Source organism: Drosophila gunungcola, assembly GCF_025200985.1.
Source record: "Drosophila gunungcola strain Sukarami chromosome 3L unlocalized genomic scaffold, Dgunungcola_SK_2 000002F, whole genome shotgun sequence".
Taxonomy (NCBI): domain Eukaryota; kingdom Metazoa; phylum Arthropoda; class Insecta; order Diptera; family Drosophilidae; genus Drosophila; species Drosophila gunungcola.
In genome coordinates this window covers 4,979,668-5,004,048 of record NW_026453178.1, presented here as the reverse complement: position 1 = coordinate 5,004,048, position 24,381 = coordinate 4,979,668, and the positions used below count along the sequence as shown (strand labels likewise).

The following is a 24,381-nucleotide window of genomic DNA, read 5'->3' as shown; positions in this document are numbered from 1 at the left end:
TAATTCAATAAAACCATTTATGTTTAATAAAACCAACTGGCTTTACTTTATTTAAACAAAATAAATATCGGCGAAAATTCAAATATCGATAGAGAAACGTTCAACAACTCTTTCCCAGAGTGACCAGATTACTTTGCGATGGTTGGCTGATTAATCGCCGAGAATATTGCCAGCCATTGCAAATGCAGAAAATCATAATCATGTCAAACTTATTCTAATGGTTTTACTACCTAAACAATGCCTAATGAGACATCTTACTTGCATTTGAACCAACTTTCTTATCTATGTACCAATCCCGCAATAATCTAATGCAATTTTCGCGTAAAGAATTCGATTCGAAAGCATAAACAACGTCGGAATACGAGCCGTGTTATTTAATAATACTAGAGCTTCAGCGTGTGCGTTTGCCGACAGCCAAAACAAAGAAACGGGCCAGCAGCAAGTGGCGGCGGCATTAAAGTTGTTAACAAGTGGTGTTTGCATAATTTACATCGAAAAACTGGTAAGTCCGCAGAAAGGAAAAATAAAATGACCCACATCACACACTCGCATTTGCAAGTATGTATGTTATGTGCGGCGGTGTGTGTCTCGTACATAAAGGCACGCACACAACCTTGGGCTCTCACACACTACGTCACCGACGAGCAACAGTGTTGAGTTAGTGCTGGAAAATGTCCTCGGAAATCCTTAACATTAATTTGAAAATGTAGTCTTTAAATATAATAGATAAAACTATATTAATTAGTTTATTTTTACAGTTTAACGTTTCCCGGCAGTCCCAGAACTTTCTCTTCCTGGCATTTCTTTTAATTCATGTAAGTTATTACTGCAAATCAATAATCAAGAAGAAACTATTATTTCCCTTTATAAAATAAGCAAATTCTTATTATTATATTTACTGTGAGGCCTTTTTAATTTATTTAAAGTAAATACAAAATATTTGTTATTTATTGAAGTATTACTCCAGTGTGACCTGCGATAGTAATCGCTTAAATATCCGTGGCAACGACACGCACTCGTCCGCTATTCACCTCATGCGCGGATTGGCCACACTCGGCACTTCATTATAACCTTAAAATGACAAGTTATAAATTTTTTTTATATTAATTTCAGTGGAAACCGAACACTAAATCCACTTTCAAGAGAAGTGCAGTGCAGTGCCGACTGTTTTCGATTGCTTGCGCGACTGCGGCGTTGTGAATTAGCACATATCCCCACGATAATCATGTAAAGAAAACGTCACACGAATATGTGCTTGTGCTGAGAGGCAGCGATGTAAATAAAATTGGAGCTGCTCCCGAGGAAAATCTCACCACCAAGCCGCAAAAAACTTAAATGCCGGAGTGTCACTGGCAATTCGAGTAGATATAGCGATCAAAACAACGAAATACTAGCACGAACCGTAGAGAACTGAGCGTGGTGTCTGCGGATCTTGCGAGTGCTCCTATCCCGACCGTCGAGACGCTACGATGCATGCATCCTCTGCCGCGGCGACCGCACTTGTGGAGTACTCGGACGTCAGCTCGGAGGACTTCTCGGACCAGGAGGCCGGTGACTTGGACGCGGACGCCGGCAAGGCAGCCGGAAACATCAAAAAACCAAAGCCAGCTGCGGATAATCAGTTCCCCAAAGGTCGTCTTGGTGCCAAGCCCGATAAGGAGGGCTATGACAACTACAGGTAAGAGGCACATGTAACCCCCATCAAAGCGTTGGCTTTAACACAACTGCCTTGCAGAAATAGACGAGCAGAAGACTCTAACGATCCCGGTGCGGCCGGATCGAGGCAAACTTCGAGCAGCGAGGCGACCAACCCGCGCGAGGATCCCTCGCAGGCATCCAACACCTCGAAGGACGAGCTGTGGGGTAGGGAGATCTACATGTCCAGCGACTCCATCGATACCGACGAGCTCGAGGCGGAGATGAAGCGGCAGAAGCGCAAGAAGCAGAAGAAGGACAAGCACAAACACAAGTCCAAGAAGAAGTCCAAGAAGCGCAAGAAGAAGCGGGCTAAGTCGTACTCCAGCATCGATTCCATGTCGGACAACGACATTAAAGCCTTACTGGACCGGCCCTACACCCCGCCGACGGCTCCGAGCAAGAGCAACGAGCGGACGGTGAGCGCGGCGCCCTCCACCTTCACCCCACGCAACCTCAAGGAGAGCAGTTCGCCGGCCACTCCGCCGCCCGCGCGTCGCCCCAATCCCAATAGCACCTACTACGGGGAGTCGTCCGTGGAGACGGCCAACTCTGCCCTGGGCAGCAACCTGCAGGTCACCGTAACGAACAAGCAGACGAGCAGCAGTCGGCACCGCTCCCCTCCTCCCTCCACCCGCTCCAGTGGCAACGGTCCGAGGTTTGCCAACTCTCCACGCACTCCTCCGCCCTCGCACTACACCTCCTCCAGCGGCGGCGGTGGAGGTGGCGGCGGAAGTGGGTCAGTGGCGCGCGATTCACGCAGCTCCCGCTATGTAAATAGTCCCCACAAAGATGAAGTGAATGCACATCACCGCTCCAGCCACGATCACGGATATCAGGGTCGTTACTCTGGTGTCGGTTCCAGCAGTCACGACTCCAGGAAGGTTAAACGGTTGTCACCGGGTAGGTTTGGCTTATTCTGATCTAAAACAATTTATTCAACTTTGGGAAAACGTTGCAGAGCTGGATCGCTACAATCATCAACCCAGCACGCCGCCCCACAAGCGACGGAAGTTCAGCGATAGCCGGGATGTGGGTCTCAGCAACTACGAACAAAGTAGACACCACTCTGGCAAGTACGAACGCTACAGCAGGGATCGATATTCAAGGCGGTCGTCAAGGTAAAGCACATTTTTACTTTATAAATGCACCATAAGTATGGACACTATTTCAACTTGAGCTATTATTTAATTGCTATTGAAACCGATAACACTACATTAATATAACTTTTCGCTACTCTTTTAAGGAGCCCCAGTGTGCAGCACTCGCGAAGTCGACAATCACCCAGCGTTGGCCTGACGTCCAGTGGAACAAGTTCGAATGCTTTTCGGCACGGCAGCAGTCACAAACACAAGTACGGAACGACGGCCAGCTCGCCGTCTTCCCATGCGACGAGGTCCTCCAAGCGTGCTTCCGGAGCTGGTACCTCTGGGGATCGCTACTCAAGATCGCCGAGGACGAGCTCGCGCTACTTGGACGCCTCACCCCCGTCGCCGGTGGGAGCTTCCAGCTCGCACCACCATCACCATCGTCGCTCGCCAAAGATGCGTCAGAGGACCAGAGGGGGCAGCCGCCGCCGTTCGCCCAGTTCGGCCAGCAGCGCAAGCTCTGCCTCGCGCAGCAGGTCGCCCACGTCCAGGGACCTGAAGCACAAGCGAGAGGAGTACATCAAGAAGATTAGCGAGACAAGCCTATTTGCCGAGCTGGTCAAGGACCGTCACAAAAGGCAAAAGGCCCTGAAGGAGATCATAGAGCGGCAGGAGGAGAACAGCAATAGCAATAGCAACAGCAACGGTGCACTGACCATAAACGACAACAGTTCCTCGGTGGATGGCAATACGCCCAACACGGGTGACTGCCGATCTGGCCCTGGAAGTGGAACACCCGCAGCGGCGTCGACGACTTCCAATGGGCTTGAAGTCCTGGGTAGCAAACCAGATGTGGACCTCAACAACATTCCCATGCCAAACAAGGAGCACGATATATTGGCCCCGAATCTGGGTCCAAGCGCCGATGTTCCGGACAGTTCCACTCCGTCGAAGCCACCTTTGCTGGTAGCACCCTTATCGGCCAGCAGGAACAATCTAAAACCGAAGAATCTGACCGCTTTGCCGCTGCCTCCTGGGATGAATGCCCTCGACCTGGTCAACGCGAGATCTCCTTCGCCGGCGCAGAAAAAGGAATCGGATGAGAAGATCGTCAATTCCACCGCCAGCGCCAACGCGAACAAGAGCGTGCTTAACCTCCCGATGCCTCCGGTAATTCCTGGCAGCGAAGAGCTAAGTGGCGACGATGATGTTATCGACAGTCCCGAAGACTTTGATGCCCCAGCCGGTGGCAATGTGCTTGGCAAAGCTGGTGGCCAGGGAGCCACCCGTCGTCGTCCAGTGATACTCAACCGCAGGGACTCGCGAAATAACGTCCGCGACTGGGGCGAGCGCTGTGTGGATGTGTTCGAGATGATTGCGCAAATAGGAGAAGGAACTTACGGACAGGTAAGAATTGGAACTAAGATGTGCCCAAATCAGATGCCTAATCGTTTGTTAACAATCATTGCAGGTCTACAAGGCGCGAGATAATCATACCAATGACATGGTGGCTCTGAAAAAGGTCCGACTCGAGCACGAAAAGGAGGGCTTTCCCATTACCGCAGTGCGTGAAATCAAAATACTGCGGCAACTAAACCATCGCAACATAGTTAACTTGCATGAAATTGTGACGGACAAACAGGACGCCGTTGAGTTCCGCAAGGACAAAGGATCCTTCTACTTAGTGTTTGAGTACATGGACCATGACCTGATGGGCCTGCTTGAATCTGGCATGGTCGACTTCAATGAGGAGAACAACGCTAGCATTATGAAGCAGCTCCTGGATGGTCTCAACTACTGCCACAAAAAGAATTTTCTTCATCGGGACATCAAGTGTTCGAACATTTTAATGAACAACAGGTGGGGAGATTTTACATTTGGGTGGATTTTACAATGCAAGGGCGGAAAGTAGTCTAGAATCTGAATAGTTTCACCTCTTAATGCCAGCCACGTAAAATGACCTTTAGAGAGTCAGTTAAACGTTTTTATTCTTAGTCGCTTATTTGCTAAAAGATTGAATTGGGTGTCCCAAGACTCACTCCAAAATTGTCTACAGAACCTCCATATAAATATTATTTTTAAGATTAATCGCTGGTCCCGAGAATTGAATATATTTTTGTGCTCCTTGCAGAGGTAAAGTGAAACTGGCGGACTTTGGACTGGCAAGACTGTACAATGCTGACGATCGTGAACGACCGTACACGAACAAAGTGATTACCCTGTGGTATCGACCGCCCGAACTGTTGCTTGGTGAGGAGCGTTACGGTCCGTCGATAGATGTGTGGTCCTGCGGCTGCATCCTCGGAGAACTCTTTGTGAAGCGGCCACTGTTCCAAGCCAATGCAGAGATGGCTCAGCTTGAAACCATATCGAAGATCTGCGGATCACCGGTGCCCGCCGTGTGGCCGAATGTGATTAAGCTGCCTCTGTTCCACACTCTTAAGCAGAAGAAGACGCACCGCCGTCGCTTGCGGGAAGACTTCGAGTTCATGCCAGCCCCTGCTCTTGATCTGCTGGATAAAATGCTGGACTTGGATCCGGACAAGCGCATCACGGCCGAAGATGCGCTCCGGTCGCCGTGGCTGAAGAAAATCAACCCCGACGAGTGAGTATATTGGAATCAGAGTTAATTTCCTTTGGGTGTTAGCTAGCAACCAACTTACGTTCTCATCTTTTTTAAGAATGCCAACGCCTCAGTTGCCCACGTGGCAGGACTGCCACGAGCTGTGGAGTAAGAAGCGCCGTCGGCAGCTGCGGGAACAACAGGAGTCGCTGCCTCCCACGGTGATAGCCTCGACCAAATACCAACAGCATGGAGCTGCCATGGTGGGAGACGTATGATTGCTGTATGCTTCGCTTCTCAATGTGAGAGAGAGCTACAAACAGCGAGCAGGCGAGGAGTGTTCCTGGTGGCACTAGCAACTAGCCGTAACTAGCAATAACGTAACCAATAATGGGATTCTGTTATCCACGGACAGGGCCAGAATAGGTTGCTCTAGCCGCTGTCGAGTTTAGGACAGCTTCAATAAAGTCTTGGCTACATTTACAAATTGCTTTATATGTTGGGCAAATTGAATCAATCGCTGTATAAACGAAAAGTGTTATATATAATTGCAAAAGATACTTTTTGAAAAAATCATGATTTTACATATTCAACCCAATTTACGTTGCTATTAGTGTTTTTAATTTTGGAATCTAAAGTGGCAATCGGCAGACTTTGTGCATGAACGGGAATGATAAATTCGCGTAACCAAAATGTAAACTAGTAAATCAGTATGTATTTGTATCATCAAAGGCGATTTGTAAGTGACCATGTTTCAAAGCTACGAAATAAGCGTATATCGTGAAGCAGTTAAAGATTAGCATTTTAATTATAAAGAAATTGTTAAATAATAATAGACTACATATAGTGTATTGACTAGTTTAGTTTATTGCTAAGTATTTAAGAAAAGTGTAAATTATAAATGAATTTATCAAGTAAATATGTACTAATTTACCCATACGCAGGCATTTGATAAGTTTATATTTTAATATGATGTTTGAGCGCACACAGCATCAGAATTACTTGCATGATGTGCGTGAGACTGAAATCGATTCACTCCAAATTATGTAAATAGGTTGAATATTTCTACCATTACACAAACGATCAACAAAAGTAATATCTCAAAACGCAAATCAAATCGACAAAATTCATTTTTGGAACATCAAACCCTATCTAAATAAAAGTGAAATATATAAAGTGTACTTTAAATCAATTGGTAGCTGTTTAGACGTATTTAAACATCTTTAATTACTGGTTTAAATAGTATTTCAATATATCCTTTTATTTTTTTCTTTTAATGATTGGTTTTGTGTATCAGTTTTTAAGTCATTTCTTCTTTATATTTTAACTAAGTTTTTTGTTGAGAGGGCTTAGAAATTTTTTTGATTTAATTAATGAATTAAAAATTAAAAAAAATGTTCATTACAGTTTATTCAAAGAATTTACAAGCTTTTAAATATAAAATCGATTGTTTTAAAATTATGCAGTGTGCTATCTTTAATGTCGGTATGTAAAAACAGAATATATTTAAAAAATTAGGTATTTTTATTTAACTTGATTCTTTAGAATTTATTCAGGTCAAGTTTTTAAAACAACAGCAGTTATGTGGTCGTCTTTAAAGCTTTTTTTTAATACCAGGAAATTTTCATTGTAAAAACTGAATCCTAATACTTAAATATGAAAACATATTTTGCATATTCTTTTTAAGTTTTGTGTACTATTATTAAAAAAAAATTGCAGAAAATTCAAATAACATTGTTTAAAGGTAATTTATTTTATGCCTGCAGCTTTGGTTTAAAACCAAATTACTTTTGCTTGAAAATTTTTTAAATTCTTAGAAAAATCGAAGAAAACTATATTCGATTTAAATAATTTATTTTAAAGATACATTTTAAAGACTTGGAAAATGTGAGAAAGTTTATATTTTTGTTGCATCTGGCTTTGGCGGTATTTTTAAATTTTAAGAACAAAAATCTTAAACTTAAACATAATGTATTGCAAAAAAAATGGAATCTGAGCCTTAATAAGAATTTTTAAATACTTTTTCCAACAGCTATTACATTAATAAGTTGAAAGATGTGGGCGGCAAACGGTCACTTGAAAAGAAATGGTTAGTATTTTTTGTGTTTTTGGGCCAACGAAATTATTTGGTATTTTCGAGCGGTCCCACTAAGTGCAGAATATATATAAGTGCGTTTCATCATCAGATTTGTATGTATATTGTGTCAGTTCGCCTTTGTTTTTTAATTGCAAACCCGTCAATTAGGCGATTGTTTCACGGTGTGTTTCCAACTTCTCTTAAAATTCGGGATAAGCCAGCTAGATGGTCTATTTTAGAGGCGTAAACAACAAAAAAGGCTGCATCTGTGGGACTGGGAGCGTGTCTGTTTGTATACCTAAACGATTATTACGATGCACTTGGAAGGCCAAAAGAGAAATGCAGTGGAAAGTGAAGTGTATTAGCGAACTTTTAGCCAGCTGAGTGGATTTGGATGCACAGATTACCAGAAGTGTTTAGCTGCTTCAAAATATTTGGGGCTAAGAACTTGGTCCAGACATTTCAAAAAGAAAGTGAGGAAAACCATTTGTGCGTGTATGTAAATAGATGTATTTTTCCTTTGTACCGAAAACAAAGCAAAGTTGATTAATACGAGCCCACACAGTCGGGGGCGGAAGTATTGGCTAATTTAAGTTCTTCTATTTGGCCTTTAATAGCCAAAAAACGCTTATCTTTAAACTTTTGTGGTTATATTTTATGACGTAGTTAGTTAGTTTTTGTTATTGTAGAAATGGGTGGTTAATTGTTGTTTTTATTTTTTTTTTATTAATTAAGGTTTCTATTTTGTGATTTAAATAAATCACAAATGTTGTTCTATCATATCTTGGTTGAAATATTGAAAAATTTCAATTACGTTCTATGCTACAATGAAGTCCATTGTTTAAGGTCTATGATATGGGGGTGCGTTTTTTCTAGTGGTGTGGGTGAACCAGTTCTCGTTAGCGACTCTATAGAGCTAATTGAGCGTTACAAGAAAGAAAAGTTATATGTTATACGAGGAAAACGAATGACTCCTATCGTAATCAGTTAAGATAAGTTAGTTTTTATTGAACGTTAAGAGTTATGTATAAAATACCCACTATACCCACAACAGCTAAACTTTTTAAATTGTCTTTAGATTTGTAAATTAAATAAGTAATTTCAATGTTTTTGTCCACCACTGTGCAGCCAACGTCTAGGGATGTATGCACATATGTACGTAAAATGCATGTACATTGTATGTACATATATATGTGCCTACGAGTGTAAATGTGTAGGATGTAAAAAGCCGAATGCAAATACCCTTGAATTGTGTATTGATTGATTTTACTCAGAAAAGGTTTGAGGCGATTAGGGAACTCAATGTAACCTGTGTAGCCAATCAATAACTAGATCGCAAACTGCATTTTAATAAGGTAGATGAACTATAATGTGGTCTTAGATCGAAACGAAAGAAATCAAGTAATAACACCTGGGTTCCATAAGCCACATGCTGTAGATCAAAAGCCAAAGGAAAAACGTGAAATTCGCACTTGGGTTCCACAAGTGGTATGCGTTTTTTTGGCTGCCCAATCAACATTTAGATTACGAACTGCACTTTTACAAAGTAGCTGCAATATAACGCAATAAAATACCTTCCCTTCTCCGCAGGTCGTAGATCGAACTGCTATCAGCGTGTGCGAGTGCTATCAACTGCCAGAAACGGAGCCACAATCACGCTGACACCCCTTGTGCAATCGTCGACGCAGGCCGCCTAGGCCCATCAGGCAGCCGTCCAGGTTGGAGGCACTTGCTCGGGATCGGCATCGGGTTCCGTATCCGGATCCGAGAGAGAGAGGCTGAGGCTGAGCCAGAGGCAGAGCCTGCTTGTTGCTGCCGCGTTCGCAAAGGACTCAAAATTGATAGAAACAACAAAAAGGCTGCTGCAACTGGTGCCTCATCCGAGGACCAGCCGCCGCGCAAAAAGGGTCGTCGCTCAGGAGGCTCCTCATCCTCAACCACCGGTTCCGTTTCCGCTTCCGTTTCCGCTTCCGTTTCCGCTTCTGTTTCCGTCGCCAGCGCCGTCGCCGCAGGATCAATAGATGCGGCATCCACGTCGCGAGCAGCCCAGCAGTTACAGCACCAATTGAACGCCACATCGACGCCAGGCTCATCCAGCACGGGAACTTTGGAAACACCTAGCAGAGGGCAGCGCAAATCGACCGAAAGCAACAAGAGACCGCGGGATCACAGCACCAGCAATACACCCGGCTCCGAGGCAACAAGCAGTGGACCGACCATGCAGAGCACCACTTCCACGTCGAGCGGTTCCTGCTCCAGGCCCTTGGAGGGCTCCGCCCCCAACTCCGCAGGCAGTGCCGAGAACGTGGCCCGCGAGGCCGGCGGCAGTGGCGATGACAGCGTCGGTATCGGCGACGAGAATCCCTCGGGCAGCAGCGCCGCCACCAATGGCCACGATTCAAAACACAACGGCTTCGTTGTCAACAACAACGGCAGCAGCAGCCGCATCGTCGACGGCGAGAACAATCGGGAGAACACCAGCTACAGCGGCGTGCAGCTGGACAAGTCCAACCAGGAGATCATCCGGTTGATCGGACAGTATCTGCACGACGTCGGCCTCGACAAGTCGGTCAAAACGCTCATGGTGGAGTCGGGGTGCTACTTGGAACACCCCTCGGCCACCAAGTTCAGGGAGCATGTCCTAATGGGTGACTGGTCAAAGGCAGACTCAGATCTAAAGGTAATTGGCCTATTCTTCGCAGGGAGAAAGAAGCATTTACAATCCCTTAAAACAAACATTTGGAACTTAATCCCCCCTCGGTTACCATACTTAATTTGGATAATAGATTTTTTTTTTTACCCAACCAAGTTTAATTTAAATATATTTATGTAATATATAGTTAACTGATTTAAAGTATTCATACTATCTCTATGTCTATCTGTTAAAACAAAAAATTGAAAGGATAACAAAATTTGGCAAAATGTACTCCTTGTTTCATACGGATTTAATTTTCATTTTATACCCAGTTTAATATATAACATGTAGTTTTTTAGATTTTAATTCCAAGTTTAACCGCAATTCTCTTATACCTTATGAAATTTTCATATTGCAGGACCTAGAGCCATTAATTGATAATGGAAAACTGGCAACGATCACCGAAATGAAGTTCATACTACTGGAGCAAAAGTATTTAGAGCATTTGGATGATGGCAATCCGTTGGACGCCCTGCACGTCCTCCGCAGCGAGCTGACGCCCCTGCAGCACAACATATCGCGTGTGCACCAGCTGTCCTCGTACATGATGTGTTCCACCAACCAAGACCTGTACCAGCGCGCCAAGTGGGAGGGCAAGGGCATCCTGTCGCGGGCCCTGGTCATGGAGCGCCTGCAGACGTTCATGCCGCCGTCGGTGATGATGTCGCCGCGACGCCTGCGCACCCTGCTGCAGCAGGCCGTGGAGCTGCAGAGCCAGCACTGCCCCTGCCACGACATGGCATGGGAGACGAACCTGGAGACGGTCTCGCTGCTCACAGACCACTGCTGCACCACGGACGGCTTTCCCATGCAGACCATCCAGATCCTCACCGACCACTGCGATGAGGTCTGGTTCTGCAAGTTCTCGCCCGACGGCCTCAAGCTGGCCACGGGCAGCAAGGACTCCACTGTGATTATCTGGGACGTTGATCCGTACAAGCTGACCCTCAAGCACCGGCGCGTCCTCGACGGCCAGGCCCAGCTGAGCGTGAGCTTCGTCAGCTGGAGCCCCGACTCCAAGCTCATCCTCGTCGGCGGCACCGAGGACTCGCACGAGCTTTACATCTGGAACGTGGACGACGGCAAGCTGGTGGTTAAGTTCTCGCAGTCGCTGGAGGACAGCCTGGCCTGCGGCGCCTTCAGTCGGGATGGCGCCCGCTTCGTCTGCGGCGGCCAGAAGGGTCAGCTCTACCTGTGCGACCTCAACGGCACCATTGTGGACTCCTGGGAGGGAGTACGCGTCAACAGCATCGCCTTTCGGGCGGACAACAAAACGATCTTAGCGGCCGATAATCACTACCGTATTAGAGGGTAAGCAAGATTGCTGGTTGGTTGGGTTATCTATCTAGTCGAAATGTGGAAGAATCAGATCTGTGGGGTCTTATTTTAAAGATAATATCTCGAAAATCCATTGTAGTAATATTTATTTACATTTAGTCCTGATACTGTTAGCTTAAAACCTATTAAACTATTCCCGAATGTCTGGTTTTAATTTGTTTTTTTGCTCCTTATTAACTAACTATCTTTTGTATTCATTATAGATTTTTAAAATATTATCACTTAAATTAATTACATTTAAATATCTCTTATAGCTCAAATTTATTTTACAATATATAAAGTATTAAAAAAGGGGCAATGACATCTTAATTCTATATCTTAATACAATATAGACATAATGTCCATTAGAAAAAGCCAGTAAATCCTTACAGTAAAACAATAATTTTAACTTAATTAGTGTATAATATAGACTCATGCTTATTTTAACATCCATTTTGTTCACTTAGGTACAACTTTGATAGCCCGCGTTCAGACTTTGATATTCTGAGGGAGCCACATCCCATTATGACCTTCAGCATCAACTCCGCCGACCGCCTGGCCCTGCTGAACGTCTCCAACCAAGGCCTTCATCTGTGGGACATCGAGGACAAGTGCCTGGTGCGCCGTTTCCAGGGCATACGACAGAGCAACTTCGCCATCCACTCCTGCTTCGGCGGAGTCAACGAGAGCTTCGTGGCCAGCGGCAGCGAGGACAAGGTCGTCTACATTTGGCACATCAAGCGTGAGGAGCCGCTGGCCAAGCTGGCCGGGCACACCAAGACGGTCAACTGTGTGTCCTGGAACCCCGTGTACCCGTCCCTGCTGGCCAGCGCCAGCGACGACGCCACCGTGAGGATCTGGGGACCCAAACCGAACGGCAGCGGCGCAACGACTGAGAGCGACGACTGCTCTTCTAGCTCGTCTTCGTCCTCCTGGAATATGACTTAAGATCGATCGCGAGCCGTAGCTAATGGGTGTGCGTGGGGTAGATATTGGATTGGAAGCTGATTTAGTTATAGTGTGCCCTGATTTCGAGTTCGATATTGATTTCGATTTCGATATAAATGCAAAATGCGTCCCGCTCTGATTGCGCGTCGGTGTCGTCGTTGCTACAAACTGCCATTACAACAATATGTATGAGCAGCATGACTTACGATTAGCATTAATTACTTAAGTACATTCATACGAAAGGAGAGGCATAACATCATATCTATGCTAACACTATGCTATAACAAGAAATCAATTCGTTCTCAGATTTCTTTTTTATGTATGTGCATGGCAATGCGAAGTAATATTTCCCGGCCTATATAAGCGACTCTTCTCAACTACCTTTTTATTAATCTAAAGTGGAATCGATCTGCTTGATTTTAAATTAATTGCCACTTGATTTGTTCTATGCAGTTTCCGACATTTAGTATGTAACACGAATTGACGTATTTCATAACCAGCAGACACAATAAAAAATAGTTCTATATATGTTTTTAAAATGTCGATTTTTTGCTTTTGATTAACCTGGGTCTTAAGCAATCAATAAAATTTGAGTGAAAATTGAACGTGTGCTCTTTTTATTGTAGTTATGTTGTTTTTAATCAATTTCGGAATAAAGTTTGATCTTTAATACTCTGGTTTAATTAGGAAAGTTCAAGAAAATCCCTAGTTAGATTTTTTAGAAAGAACTGAAAGCACAAATCACACTATTAATACAATTAAATTTTTAGGTATCGTTCCTAAATCTTTCGATTTTTAAAAGCTCAATCCATTTTAAATATTCTGCTTTTGTTATAATCGTTTGAATAATTAGTATTACTTTATTTGGCAATAACGTCGTACATAGGAAATTTGGTTTTCTATTTTCAGCCTTTTATAAACAATTGCCATAACAATTCTCCTTTACGTAAAATGCTCCTCCAGCAATAGTGAGACAAACTGCCTCGCGGATTCCTTAAAGGCGAAGGCAATAACTACCAATATTAGGGCCCACCATCGAAGATCCTTCCTAGTTGCTCCCACTGCCTCGAAGGCAATGACCAGGGAGCAGAGGTGATGGCCCATGACCAGGAAATGGTGCAAACTCCGCCCGAAAACGGTCGTGTTGTTGCGCCACACCAAAATGGGCAGAAGGAAGAACTTGGATAGGTTGGAAATGAGCACCACTTTGAAGATAATTAAAGTGAAACTGCGCAGACCCATCTTCTTCATCCAATCAATACTGAGAGTGGCTGTAATTATCAGCAGCAATAGCGTCATAAAAAGGTAATCTAAAAAGTAAATCAAATAATTAAGGAAAGTCATTAAAACAGTGCCCTATTACCTCCAATATTTTGAAGGGTATATGTGTAGAAACCCTTTTCGTGTACATGTAAAGAGGCATCCGAATGGTCGGGCAGTTTTTGGCGACACAGGGCAAAAGATTCCAGAAGCAGCACCACCAGTGAAATCTTCCAATATAACTAAAATTGCATACATTTCAGAGTCTTACATTAAAATCCTTTGAAAGAGCTTACCTTAAAATCTCCATTATATATTATATGGCGAAAGGCCCCCGAGTCCAGCAGAAGTGCATCTATTAATATAATAAACTCCTCGAACTCGATATATTTATCAGTAGTTTGGTGACATTTATCCTTAAATTATATACGGATGAAATTAAAACCAACGATTTTTTTTGGCAATAAGTGTGTATTCTTACGCATTGTGTGGTTTTCAGGGAATTGCTGTATTTTTTGAATAGTTCTTTGACTCTGTGGCCACAATTAATGCACACGAATCGCCTTTTTTCACTCATTTTATAGTAAATTCAAACCTTATTTTGGTAACAAGCCGCATAAACAAACATTTGAGTTCATCAGCTGATAAGTATTACCGTTTTCTGTAAACTGAAAAATACGAGCAATGCACTTTTAAACCGTTACAAGTTCAAAATACAAAAGCTATTAGAAACCAAACTTTCAGATTATTATAAGGCCACGTTGTTCTCAAAACTCTTTTTACGCACTGTCTCGAATAGGTACGAACCGATTTGCTTCATTTGAATTTCGTTAACTCAAAATATTTATTTAGCTATGTATGGTTTTTGAAAGCATTCCTTGTGATTAATAAATTTTAAATTAAAATATTAAATATTTTTAGATAAACTAAAACAGTAATAAGCACAGAAATAAAATTTCAAACACACAAAAAAAAAAACTTTACTTACCAATTGTAAATTGTAATGACTTGATTTTACCCTGAAAATCCCAAATTCTCCTTAAGCAAATCTTAACTTGACTTAAGTTTTATTTTTAAAAAATTAAAATATTATAATTTATCCTCCTTAGGATGGGTTTATTTTTTTGTTTATTTCATTCCTGCGTTTTATTATCAACATAATGTTACAAATTTTATTTTTAATCTAATCTAGGTACAACTTCAGCCAGATTGGTTAATTTTGTTTTGAACAATTTTAAAAATGGGAAATGGCACAATTAGTATTCGATTCAAGGCTCGTGTTATAAATCCGTTTAAAAAGAAATTCATAATTTATTTGGAACGGACCCCGAATAATTTCTTACAATTAGTATTAGTAACTTCAAAAAGTATTTTGATTAACGAGTTTACTCCGTTCAATATTTTATTTTGTAATCCAGTTCAAAAATTAAAGAAAAATATCACTTCTGAATAGGTTCAGCTGTTTTGGAAATCTTATTGGACAAACTCATAATTTCACAGATAATTTTAAATATTACACTTAAAATTACATGTCCTCACTATTATGCGATGAGGTTGACCTTTCAACCCGATATTCCATTGCGGAAGAATTACCTACGAGGGTCCGTCGCAGTGTGCTTCTTGTGGTACATGACATCGAAATGAATGAAGAACAGAACAAAGGCATTGCATTGCAGCTTTTGCGAAAGCATGTATTTGTTAAACTGAATTGTTCAATCTGATCTCTATCATATTTCAACGACCATATGCTTGTTTTTAAAACTATTTACTTATTACCAATTATTCATAAGATATTTTTGTCTGTCAACTATTAATCACATACAAATGGGTTTGAATCGCCGAACCCGATTCTATGCCATTATTGAGATTTGTCAAGTAATTGTTACATTGATTTTAGTTTTTAGATTTTGAACATGTTGGGTTTATATGTTAATTCCCTTAGTTTATTTAATTGTTGCTTTTCTAATGGACAACACATTACATTTGTATCAGTAAAAACAAAATATTTTAAAGAGGTACATTTCGAAAGTATAAACTTAAAATCAATATACAATATAGATGTTTACATATAATATTTGTAGTGGTTTGGGTATTACGCTTGTGGCCAACGATTACAAATATACTGAATTATAGGTATGCAACAGTAATACTCTAACACAAAGGCTCATAACAATAACAAAAATTTCATTTATCGACGAAAGGGAATAGTTTCTGCTCGGTTATGATACATAGACTCATTCGAGATTAATTGTCTGCAAATATCCAGATAGACATACTTATGTGGTTTGCTATGTGCGTTTCACTTAGTTGTTGTTGTTAAACTTCAAAAAATGAGTAGAAAACCGATTAAAGAATGTATGTATTTTTATCTTTACAATTCAGTCTGAAAGGCATAGTTTACACATTTTATATCACCTATTTTGAAAATGTACTGTTTACTGCTTGTTTATCTCTAAAATTGTGTATTCATATTTAATGATATATCATTGTTTCTTTAGGTTTAAGTTGAACCACTTGTTATTAATGGTATTAAATATATTTTAATTTAATACAAGTACGGAAAATTTGCTGTAAATTTCGTTGCATTAAGTGGAGAATAAATATTTATGTAACCTAAATTTGGTACCCAAATACATTTTTTGTTTAATTTCGCATTCGATATTTGGTTCAGTATCATGTTTATATATCGTTTGAATATTGGTTACGTTTTTCTGGGATTGTATATCCAAATTTGTATGCTTTTTGGGCTGTTGTTGCATTTCGGTTCCACCTGCTCCAGAAGCTTAGTCTTCATCCGAGAAATCGGAACTTTCGCTCAAATCACTTGATAATATTTCCAGCCAATGATAATCACGACGATCTACATAGTCCCATAGATAAATCTATAAAACATGGAATATTATTAATAGTGACCACCTTATTTGACTATTTTATTTAAAGGTGTCACAGTTTCTCCTTCTAATCTATTAACTTTTCAAATTATAAACATATAAACAAAGCTTTTTTCGTTTTAAAATGGCCTTGAAATAACTTAACTTATGTCAAATAATTGCTAAAAAATTTGGTACTTACATCAAGCAAATCGATTATTTCATTCTGGCTTTGCAACTTTCGAGTTCTCTTCGGCAATCCCACATCGACGATGTCTCCATTGGGCAGGGCGTGCTTGTAGAAGCACTTGTTACCAAAGGGACACTTGCCCTCGCCTTTTTTGAAGTATTTGCAGTCCTTAGCTCCCAAGGCGGCGCGGTAGTCATTGAGCAGTTTGTCCTTCTCCTCTTTGGTCTCCACCCAAAACGCACTGGGGCAGACAAAGTCCGAGCACACGCGACATTCGGGGCAAGCTCTGCAAATTTACAAGGAGTTAGGATCAAAACAATATCTTCAGTTGGTATTTAAAAATCAATAAATTTTGTAGCAAACATCAAAAGTAATGGTGAAGTGAAAACTGAAAACTACTTCCAATTAACTTATACAAAATCATTTTTGATCTATTGGCACAAGCAGTTATCAATAAATGTAATGGTTGAAGTTTTTGGAGTATAGCTTAAGTTTTCAGCCAACCAATTTATACCAAATCGTTTCAGCATGGTGAAATAACCAGACAATGGAATTTGACTTGGGACCGCCAAACACAAAGGGCAATTTAACAAAATGGCCGTTTTCACAAACAGGTATGGTTAATCTCACTTACCGCGTTATTTTGTGCTCGAACTGTTTGGCCTGGCGCCATGTGCGAATGCACTCCAGGCAGAATATGTGGTTGCAGTTGGGTAGGATGCCGAAGCGCTTTTCCCTGCCCGCCTTCTCCATGATCGTGTCGAAGCAGATGCCGCACGTCTTGTCCTTGGACCTGGCGATGGCGAAGGATAGCTCCATGGCCTGTTCGTGCTGCTGCAAGCACTCGCGTTTGTGCTTCTTGCGCTGCGCTTGATCCGTGGGATGCAGACAATACTGGTCGCACATTTCGCACAGCTCCATGTGGATGCCGTTGGGGCAGAGATCGCCCCACATGTAGGGGCTCTCGTAGGGGCAGAGCCCCTCCTCCCCCTCGCCCTCTTTGTTATTGAGCGATGATGGTCCACCCACAACTTCGGCCCAAGAGGCTGGATGAGAAGACTTGAGGGCGACATAGCCTGCACCAGCCTCTTTGTTATTGAGTGATGATGGCCCACCCACAACATCGGCCCCAGAGATGCCAGGCGTGATGATGACATAGCCCGCACCAGGCTCTTTGTTGTTGAGCAATGATGGCAAATCCACAACCTCGGTCCCAATATCGACAAGCCTGAACCAGCCCACACCAGGCTCTGCCTGCGCGTCTGATCCCACGGTGGCCTCCGACTCGTTCTGATCCCGGGCGGGATTCCGCTTCTGGCTGGGCACAAACACCGGTGCGTTGGCCCAGTTCCTCTGCTGAGTGGAAGAGCTCGTACTGGCGCTTTGGCTGCTGCTGCTGCTGCTGGTACTGGGCTTCGGCAGAACCTCGGGGGTCACCGGCTGCTCGCACTCCGGGCGACCGCGACTCAGGTCATGGGAGAAGCGGCAGAGCTCCCCAAAGCGACAGATCCCGCGCACGTAGTAGCGGCAGATGGTCTGGCTGCGGCCAAGGGCCATGCCGCTGATGGCTGGATCGCTGCTGGCGACGGCACTCATTTTGCTATGAGAATTGCAAACGCTTTTGATTTTACGAATCTCTGACAAGTCTCGACGATGACCTAAAAGGAAATGGGATGAGATGTCGATTAGCACTGCGAGTAGTCCTGCTGGAAATGTGTCCCCCAAATTCGAGCATTCGCATTCGCATTGGCAGTCTGACACCCCGAATGCACATACCTACAGACACAACAACTGCGTACATACGCGGATATGACCAAATAAGGACTGCTGCAGACTTTGGAGCTTAGCTATTGTATATGTGTCGCTATTTTCGATGGAAATACACATAAAATGCAGGTATGACGACTCTTGCATTCAAATTATTTCCTTAGCATCAGCGAAATATGCATTGTATGTATGTATGTATGTAGATTCCTATAGGTGTATGTATGGCTCTGTGTTCTTGGATGCCAAATCTAATGAATTCCTCGCAATATTTAAACTTTTTATACTACTATTTGGCTCTACGACAATGCAACTACCTAAATTCAAAGATGATTTAACCTACGATGCACTTACAATTTTTTATTTTGTCGTTTTATGCACTCTGATCACATTCACAATTTTTTCCGTAGTGTGACCAAATTCATCGACAATTAAAATCACACGCAAAACAAACCGTTAAAATTAAAATTTTTTGGATGCGAAGATTTATTTTAAAGGGAATGAAATGGAATAGAACGAGAATTCAAATTTAAAAATGATTTATATTAAAGTTTCTGTTTGTGTTTTTAAAGCCATTTTTATATCCTTTACATTTATCCCTCATTAATTATTAAATAGTTTAATTAAAGTTCTTGAGAAAACTATAAGCTAATAACTTTATTTTACTGGACTATTAAGTACCATATAGAAATTAAAGCTTAAAAAGCTATTCACTAATAGAAGGATTTAATTACCACTTACCGGTTTTTTTAATTAGTATGGTCAGGGATATAATGAAGGATTCATTTAATTACTCGTCCTAATGACACAACCTTACACTACTTAACAAGTTTCTACCAAGAAATATGCTTATTTGTTCCTTTTGTTAAAGCAACATAGCCACAGCACATAAACAATTTTAATCCATTAATTGTAACTTTTTTTATTTTTCTTATGTTCAAATTTTACTTTCTTTTGTTCTTTTCAAAGCGTCACAATTTGTTCACTAGTGTATCAACTTTACTTGCTCAAGAGTTATTAGAGTTTAGCAGAGGCTTACAGTTTCTGGACAACGCTCTCAAAACTCAGAAGCCCTGCGGTCTTAAATAGCAAAAATGAGTTTGATGAAAAAAGTGCATGAAAAGATTATAGGATTAGGCCGAAAAAGGGAGAGGAGGTTTCTACGAAATACATCGATGGATGTGCTTAAATACGTTATCAGTGATAGTAATTTACCATGGTGGACAAAGCTTTACTTTACTATCATTTTCGCTTTGGTGGTACTTGTGGCCGTAAACCTGGCAGTTGGAATTTATAATAAATGGGACAGCACCCCGGTAATTATAGGAAGTAAATACATTTTTTTTACTTATGCCTACTCGTTTTTAAAATATGCATTACTTTGAATAACAGTTAGTTCTACAATGACTCCGATTAACCAAATTCCATTTCCGGCAATAACGGTATGCAATATGAACCAGGCCAAAAAATCGAAAGTTCAGCATTTGAAGCCGTAAGTACAATTAAAATGACATTAATAAATCGTATTAATATCAGTAACGTTTCCAGAGGATCCCTGGGATATGCCATGCTTCAAAAAACTTGTTATAAGGAAACTAATTACTCACAATACATGGATGTTCATCATAAAAACGAAACTTTTCCAAATTTCATATTAGATATTTCAGAGAAGTGCTCGGATTTAATAGTGTCCTGTACTTTCAATCAACAAAAAATACCATGCACCGATATATTTAGGGAAATATTCGTTGATGAGGGCTTGTGCTGCATATTAATTTTTTGCATCCGTATTATTTATACAAATTCAAGTAAAGTTTCTCTGAACAGAAAAAACCAAATAATTTTAATGAATTTACCTGCAGATCCCCTTACATTCGGGACTACACTTCATCGGATAGGTTTGCAGATATCGCCGTAGATTGGGATCCAATAACTGGTTATCCACAGAGATTACCCTCCAGCTATTATCCTCGACCGGGAGTTGGAGCTGGTATTACCATGGGTCTGCAAATTATTCTCAACGGTCATGTTAACGATTATTTTTGTTCTTCCACTAATGGACAGGGATTCAAAGTTGGTAACTTTTTATAATTTCTGTCCAGCTAATATGATTTACTTCTTTAAGGTACTACTGTATAATCCGATAGACCAGCCTCGCCTGAAGGAGTCTGGATTACCCGTGATGATTGGGCACCAAACAAGTTTTCGCATTATAGCTAGGAGTTTCGAGGCTCTACCTACCATAAGGAACATTCACAGGACGAAACGGCAATGCCTTTTTAGTGACGAAAAAGAACTGCTTTTTTATCGCTATTATACCAGACGAAATTGCGAAGCAGAGTGCGACTCCTTGTTTTTTCTGAGACACTGTAATTGTATTCCCTATTATCTGCCACTTGTTTATCCAAACGCCTCAATATGCGATGTGGTTCACTTTGAATGTTTGAATAGTGCCGAGTCACAGATTTTCGACGTAATGAGTTCGCAATGCAAAGATCTTTGCCTGACCAGCTGCCACGATTTAATTTTCTTTCCCGATGCTTTTACCACACCATTTAGCCAAAAAGACGTCAAAGCCCAGAACAGTTACTTTAAGAACTTTTCAAGTGATTATATTAGAAACAATTTGGCGGTTGTAAACTTCTTTCACACCGACAACTATTTTAGAAGCAGCGTGAGATCCGCGTATACGGGACCAACTGAATATATGGGTATAATATCTTTTAGTTTTTTGAATAACGTGTTTACTATTATATTTATGTTTTTACTTTCAGCTTTAACTGGTGGCATAATGAGTCTAATGATTGGATTTAGTGTAATCTTCATTGCCGAGATAATATACCTAATTTTCTTTATTCTAACGATTTTAATTCTGTTAATGTTTTAATCATTAAACATAAAAAACAAAATTACTTTACAATTAAAGCACAATTGCACAAAAAATAAATAAAACAAAAGTGTAAATTTAAATACGATTTTTGAAATTAAATGAAATGGAACGAAAATCCCGAAAATAAGGTCATACAGATCTAGCATATTTATTCCAATAAAAGACTAACAACGACCTGGCAACCCTGAAAACTTACAGTTCAGTGGCAAAGTGACAAGCAAAAATACGAAAATGGTTCTGGAGAGTACTATGATATGGTAAATTATTGTTTTTTAGCCAATACGAAGATAGTTCGCTGCTTTTTTCGTACTGCCCGCGATGGCGCCCTTCCCGGTACTCATAATTCGTGTTTTTCCAGCTTTGATAACAGCGACTACCAGCGCAATGGAGACTATTTTCCCACCCGTCTGAACGTACAGAAAGATGGCATCAATCTGGTCTGCCTCACCAAACTGCGGTCCAATCCCGAGAACAATGTCGGCCTGATGACATTGTCCAAGTGAGTGCTGAGATTCCCTGGGCTTGTATCTATTCCTCATTGTTTCCCTTGATTATCCACCAGCACCGTGGAAGTGCTGGCCACCCTGACCAGCGATGTGGGCCGGATCTTCTCGAAGATGCATCTGATTCAGCCGAAGGGCGAGATAAATCTGCTGACTGGAATCCGCATTGCCCACCTTGTGCTTAAGCATCGCCAGGGCAAGAACCACAAGATGCGCATCGTGGTTTTTGTGGGATCGCCCATCAATCACGAGGAGGGTGATTTAGTGAAGCAGGCCAAGCGCCTCAAGAAGGAGAAGGTCAACGTGGACATCGTCAGCTTCGGCGATCACGGAAACAACAACGAGACGCTCACCGCATTCATCAACGCGCTGAACGGCAAGGACGGCACTGGCTCACATTTGGTCAGTGTGCCCCGGGGATCCGCCCTGTCGGACGCCCTGCTCTCATCGCCCATCATCCAGGGCGAGGATGGCTTGGGCGGAGCCGGACTGGGCGGCAACGTCTTCGAATTTGGGGTGGATCCCAACGAGGATCCCGAACTGGCCCTGGCCTTGCGTGTGTCCATGGAAGAGCAGCGCCAGCGCCAGGAGAGCGAGCAGCGACGCGCCAACACCGATGGAGCAACACCGACTGGAGGCGATGCTGGCGGCGGAGGCGTTGGCTCGGTCTCAGCACCCGGCAACGTGGAGAGTGCCGGAGCAGATAACGAGGCCAACAGCGAGGAGGCAATGCTGCAGCGCGCCCTGGCCCTGTCCACCGAAACACCCGAGGACAACTTGCCGGACTTCGCCAACATGACTGAGGAGGAACAGATCGCCTTCGCCATGCAGATGTCCATGCAGGATGCCCCCGACGACACGGTCACCCAGCAGGCGAAGCGCCCGAAGACGGACGAGGCCAATGCCCCCATGGACGTGGACGAGGACTATTCGGAGGTGATCGGGGACCCGGCCTTCTTGCAGAGCGTGCTGGAGAACCTGCCCGGGGTTGATCCCCAGTCGGAGGCAGTGCGCGACGCTGTCGGCTCGCTCAACAAGGACAAGGACAAAAAGGGCGACGGCAAGGATTCGCAGAAAAAGTAAAACGCATCTATGATTATATCTTATAAGCTCGTTTAAAGCATTTGTATGCCCATTAAAACCATTTGTAGCCCCTTTAAAATTATGCTTCAAGTGAAAATATATACACAAATACACATGAAATGCCGCTGACTAAGTTATCTCTTCTAACTCGGCTTAACTTAGAATTACCTGCCAAAAAAACTGCGATCAAGACTCTTGCTTCTGGACTTATTTTTTGTTTTGAAAATTAAATCGGTGTAGTCCTAGTCTGTCAAACACTTGCACTATAAATTTAATAAACAAATTCTTTCAAAAGAATGTTTTTGAGCTTTCAGTATTTAATCAAAGCTTCTCCAGGGCGAAGAAAACTGTTCTTTTTTTGTAAACTATTTTTTTTAATATAGTAAAAACAAAAAAAAAAAGTCATGGAATTGTTTACTTTAATAACCACAATGATAGACAATAAAAAAATTTTGCCGAATACAAATATAGGAAGTTGTTGAAACAAAAATTAACAATTGTCTATGAGTTAAGTCCACTGAGTTCTAACTGAAACTGGAAAGGTATGACATTTGTATGCTTCTATAGTTTTTGCTCCACAACTAACTGATACTGACAAAGTGTAGCACAACATAAAAAACTATAAGTAAAAAATTTGTGGTTAAATCCATTGTGGTTTATTTCCCCATCTCAAGGGCACTATTCCCGTATTGACACTTTTTACTTTACATTGGTATTAACTATGTGGGGTGACGAATCCAGATTACTTCTCTCCCTTGTAGTCCCGGATGTGGTAGAGCACCCAGGCGGGGATGAATAGGGACGCAGCGCACATGCCGCCGCCCAGGATCACCTTCTCCTGCAAGTACAAATTGATTTTAGTAATTGGTCATTGGAAAGTAATTGGTTTTTGGAGCCATCCTTGTTATGCAACCAGCGAAAACTTACGGCGGTGGAGACGTGCTGGGTTGGGGGTCCGGAGACGACCGACTGGCAACGGCTCTGCATGGCGCTACGGATAGCGGGGACCAGGAGGCGGGCAGCACTGTTTTGGAACATTTTCACAATCTTCTTTGGAAAATCCGCTGGCAAAAATCAATGCTGTAAGGTTAGAATGCTTCTTCTTTACGATTTGACATTCACTTACCACAGGTCTAGGGATGGGCAAAAATCGCGTTTATCGCCGTGACACGAAAAGCTATCGTTAGTGTCTGTACCAAAAAATTAGGGTGCCCTTAATATTGTCTGAAACTATATCTCAGAAAACTACGTTTTTGACTTGTTTTTAGTATACAAATAGATGGAAACTAGTAAAGATACCAAGATGAATAACAATTAAAGATGAATTTAAGGAAGCAATCTCACCCAGGTTAGTACCAGGTTGGTATATTGAATTTTTACCTTGTTTGCCACGATTTTCGGCTTATGAAGTGTGATGAATTTAAGCAGGGATGAATCT

The 24,381-nt window shown here is 42.1% G+C and overlaps 7 protein-coding genes across 11 annotated transcripts; 4 read left to right on the top strand and 3 right to left on the bottom strand.

The window, feature by feature from the left end:
- Positions 1–133: 133 nt before the first annotated feature.
- Positions 134–6,534, top strand: LOC128257448 (cyclin-dependent kinase 12). Of its 2 annotated transcripts, XM_052988460.1 has the most exons (9): positions 134–502; positions 759–815; positions 1,114–1,678; positions 1,736–2,598; positions 2,657–2,816; positions 2,942–4,190; positions 4,255–4,643; positions 4,915–5,388; positions 5,465–6,534. In XM_052988460.1, the coding sequence occupies exons 3-9, from the start codon at positions 1,470–1,472 to the stop codon at positions 5,622–5,624; spliced, it is 3,504 nt and encodes a 1,167-aa protein (XP_052844420.1). In that variant the 5' UTR covers positions 134–502; positions 759–815; positions 1,114–1,469; the 3' UTR covers positions 5,625–6,534. The 2 variants fall into 2 exon arrangements, with proteins under 2 accessions (XP_052844420.1, XP_052844421.1); XM_052988461.1 differs by lacking the exons at positions 134–502; positions 759–815 and having other exon boundaries at positions 1,041–1,678.
- A 974-nt stretch (positions 6,535–7,508) lies between these two features.
- On the top strand, positions 7,509–12,988 carry LOC128257451 (WD repeat-containing protein 26 homolog). 4 transcript variants are annotated; one of them, XM_052988464.1, is made up of 4 exons: positions 7,509–7,605; positions 9,014–10,103; positions 10,477–11,429; positions 11,903–12,988. In XM_052988464.1, exons 2-4 carry the CDS (start codon positions 9,642–9,644, stop codon positions 12,381–12,383), a joined length of 1,896 nt encoding a protein of 631 aa, XP_052844424.1. In that variant the 5' UTR covers positions 7,509–7,605; positions 9,014–9,641; the 3' UTR covers positions 12,384–12,988. The 4 variants fall into 4 exon arrangements, with proteins under 4 accessions (XP_052844424.1, XP_052844428.1, XP_052844427.1 ...); XM_052988468.1 differs by having other exon boundaries at positions 7,513–7,536; XM_052988467.1 differs by having other exon boundaries at positions 7,552–7,896.
- A 221-nt stretch (positions 12,989–13,209) lies between these two features.
- LOC128257457 (protein ARV1) lies at positions 13,210–14,286 on the bottom strand. The gene is made up of 4 exons (XM_052988474.1): positions 14,125–14,286; positions 13,940–14,059; positions 13,747–13,885; positions 13,210–13,693 (listed from the first exon to the last, which is right to left on the bottom strand). The coding sequence occupies exons 1-4, from the start codon at positions 14,218–14,220 to the stop codon at positions 13,326–13,328; spliced, it is 723 nt and encodes a 240-aa protein (XP_052844434.1). The 5' UTR covers positions 14,221–14,286; the 3' UTR covers positions 13,210–13,325.
- A 446-nt stretch (positions 14,287–14,732) lies between these two features.
- Positions 14,733–18,908, bottom strand: LOC128257453 (probable E3 ubiquitin-protein ligase makorin-1). The gene is made up of 4 exons (XM_052988470.1): positions 18,822–18,908; positions 17,338–18,361; positions 16,716–16,989; positions 14,733–16,525 (listed from the first exon to the last, which is right to left on the bottom strand). Exons 2-4 carry the CDS (start codon positions 18,297–18,299, stop codon positions 16,427–16,429), a joined length of 1,335 nt encoding a protein of 444 aa, XP_052844430.1. The 5' UTR covers positions 18,300–18,361; positions 18,822–18,908; the 3' UTR covers positions 14,733–16,426.
- A 612-nt stretch (positions 18,909–19,520) lies between these two features.
- On the top strand, positions 19,521–21,354 carry LOC128257460 (pickpocket protein 28). The gene is given in 7 exon segments (XM_052988478.1): positions 19,521–19,796; positions 19,860–19,959; positions 20,016–20,236; positions 20,239–20,275; positions 20,330–20,540; positions 20,593–21,178; positions 21,242–21,354. Coding segments are annotated over 7 exon segments (1,503 nt in total). The 5' UTR covers positions 19,521–19,561.
- A 119-nt stretch (positions 21,355–21,473) lies between these two features.
- Positions 21,474–23,063, top strand: LOC128257454 (26S proteasome non-ATPase regulatory subunit 4). The gene is made up of 3 exons (XM_052988471.1): positions 21,474–21,614; positions 21,716–21,856; positions 21,920–23,063. The coding sequence occupies exons 1-3, from the start codon at positions 21,589–21,591 to the stop codon at positions 22,941–22,943; spliced, it is 1,191 nt and encodes a 396-aa protein (XP_052844431.1). The 5' UTR covers positions 21,474–21,588; the 3' UTR covers positions 22,944–23,063.
- A 513-nt stretch (positions 23,064–23,576) lies between these two features.
- Positions 23,577–24,076, bottom strand: LOC128257459 (uncharacterized). Its single transcript, XM_052988476.1, has 2 exons — positions 23,871–24,076; positions 23,577–23,781 (listed from the first exon to the last, which is right to left on the bottom strand). Exons 1-2 carry the CDS (start codon positions 23,979–23,981, stop codon positions 23,686–23,688), a joined length of 207 nt encoding a protein of 68 aa, XP_052844436.1. The 5' UTR covers positions 23,982–24,076; the 3' UTR covers positions 23,577–23,685.
- Positions 24,077–24,381: the final 305 nt, after the last annotated feature.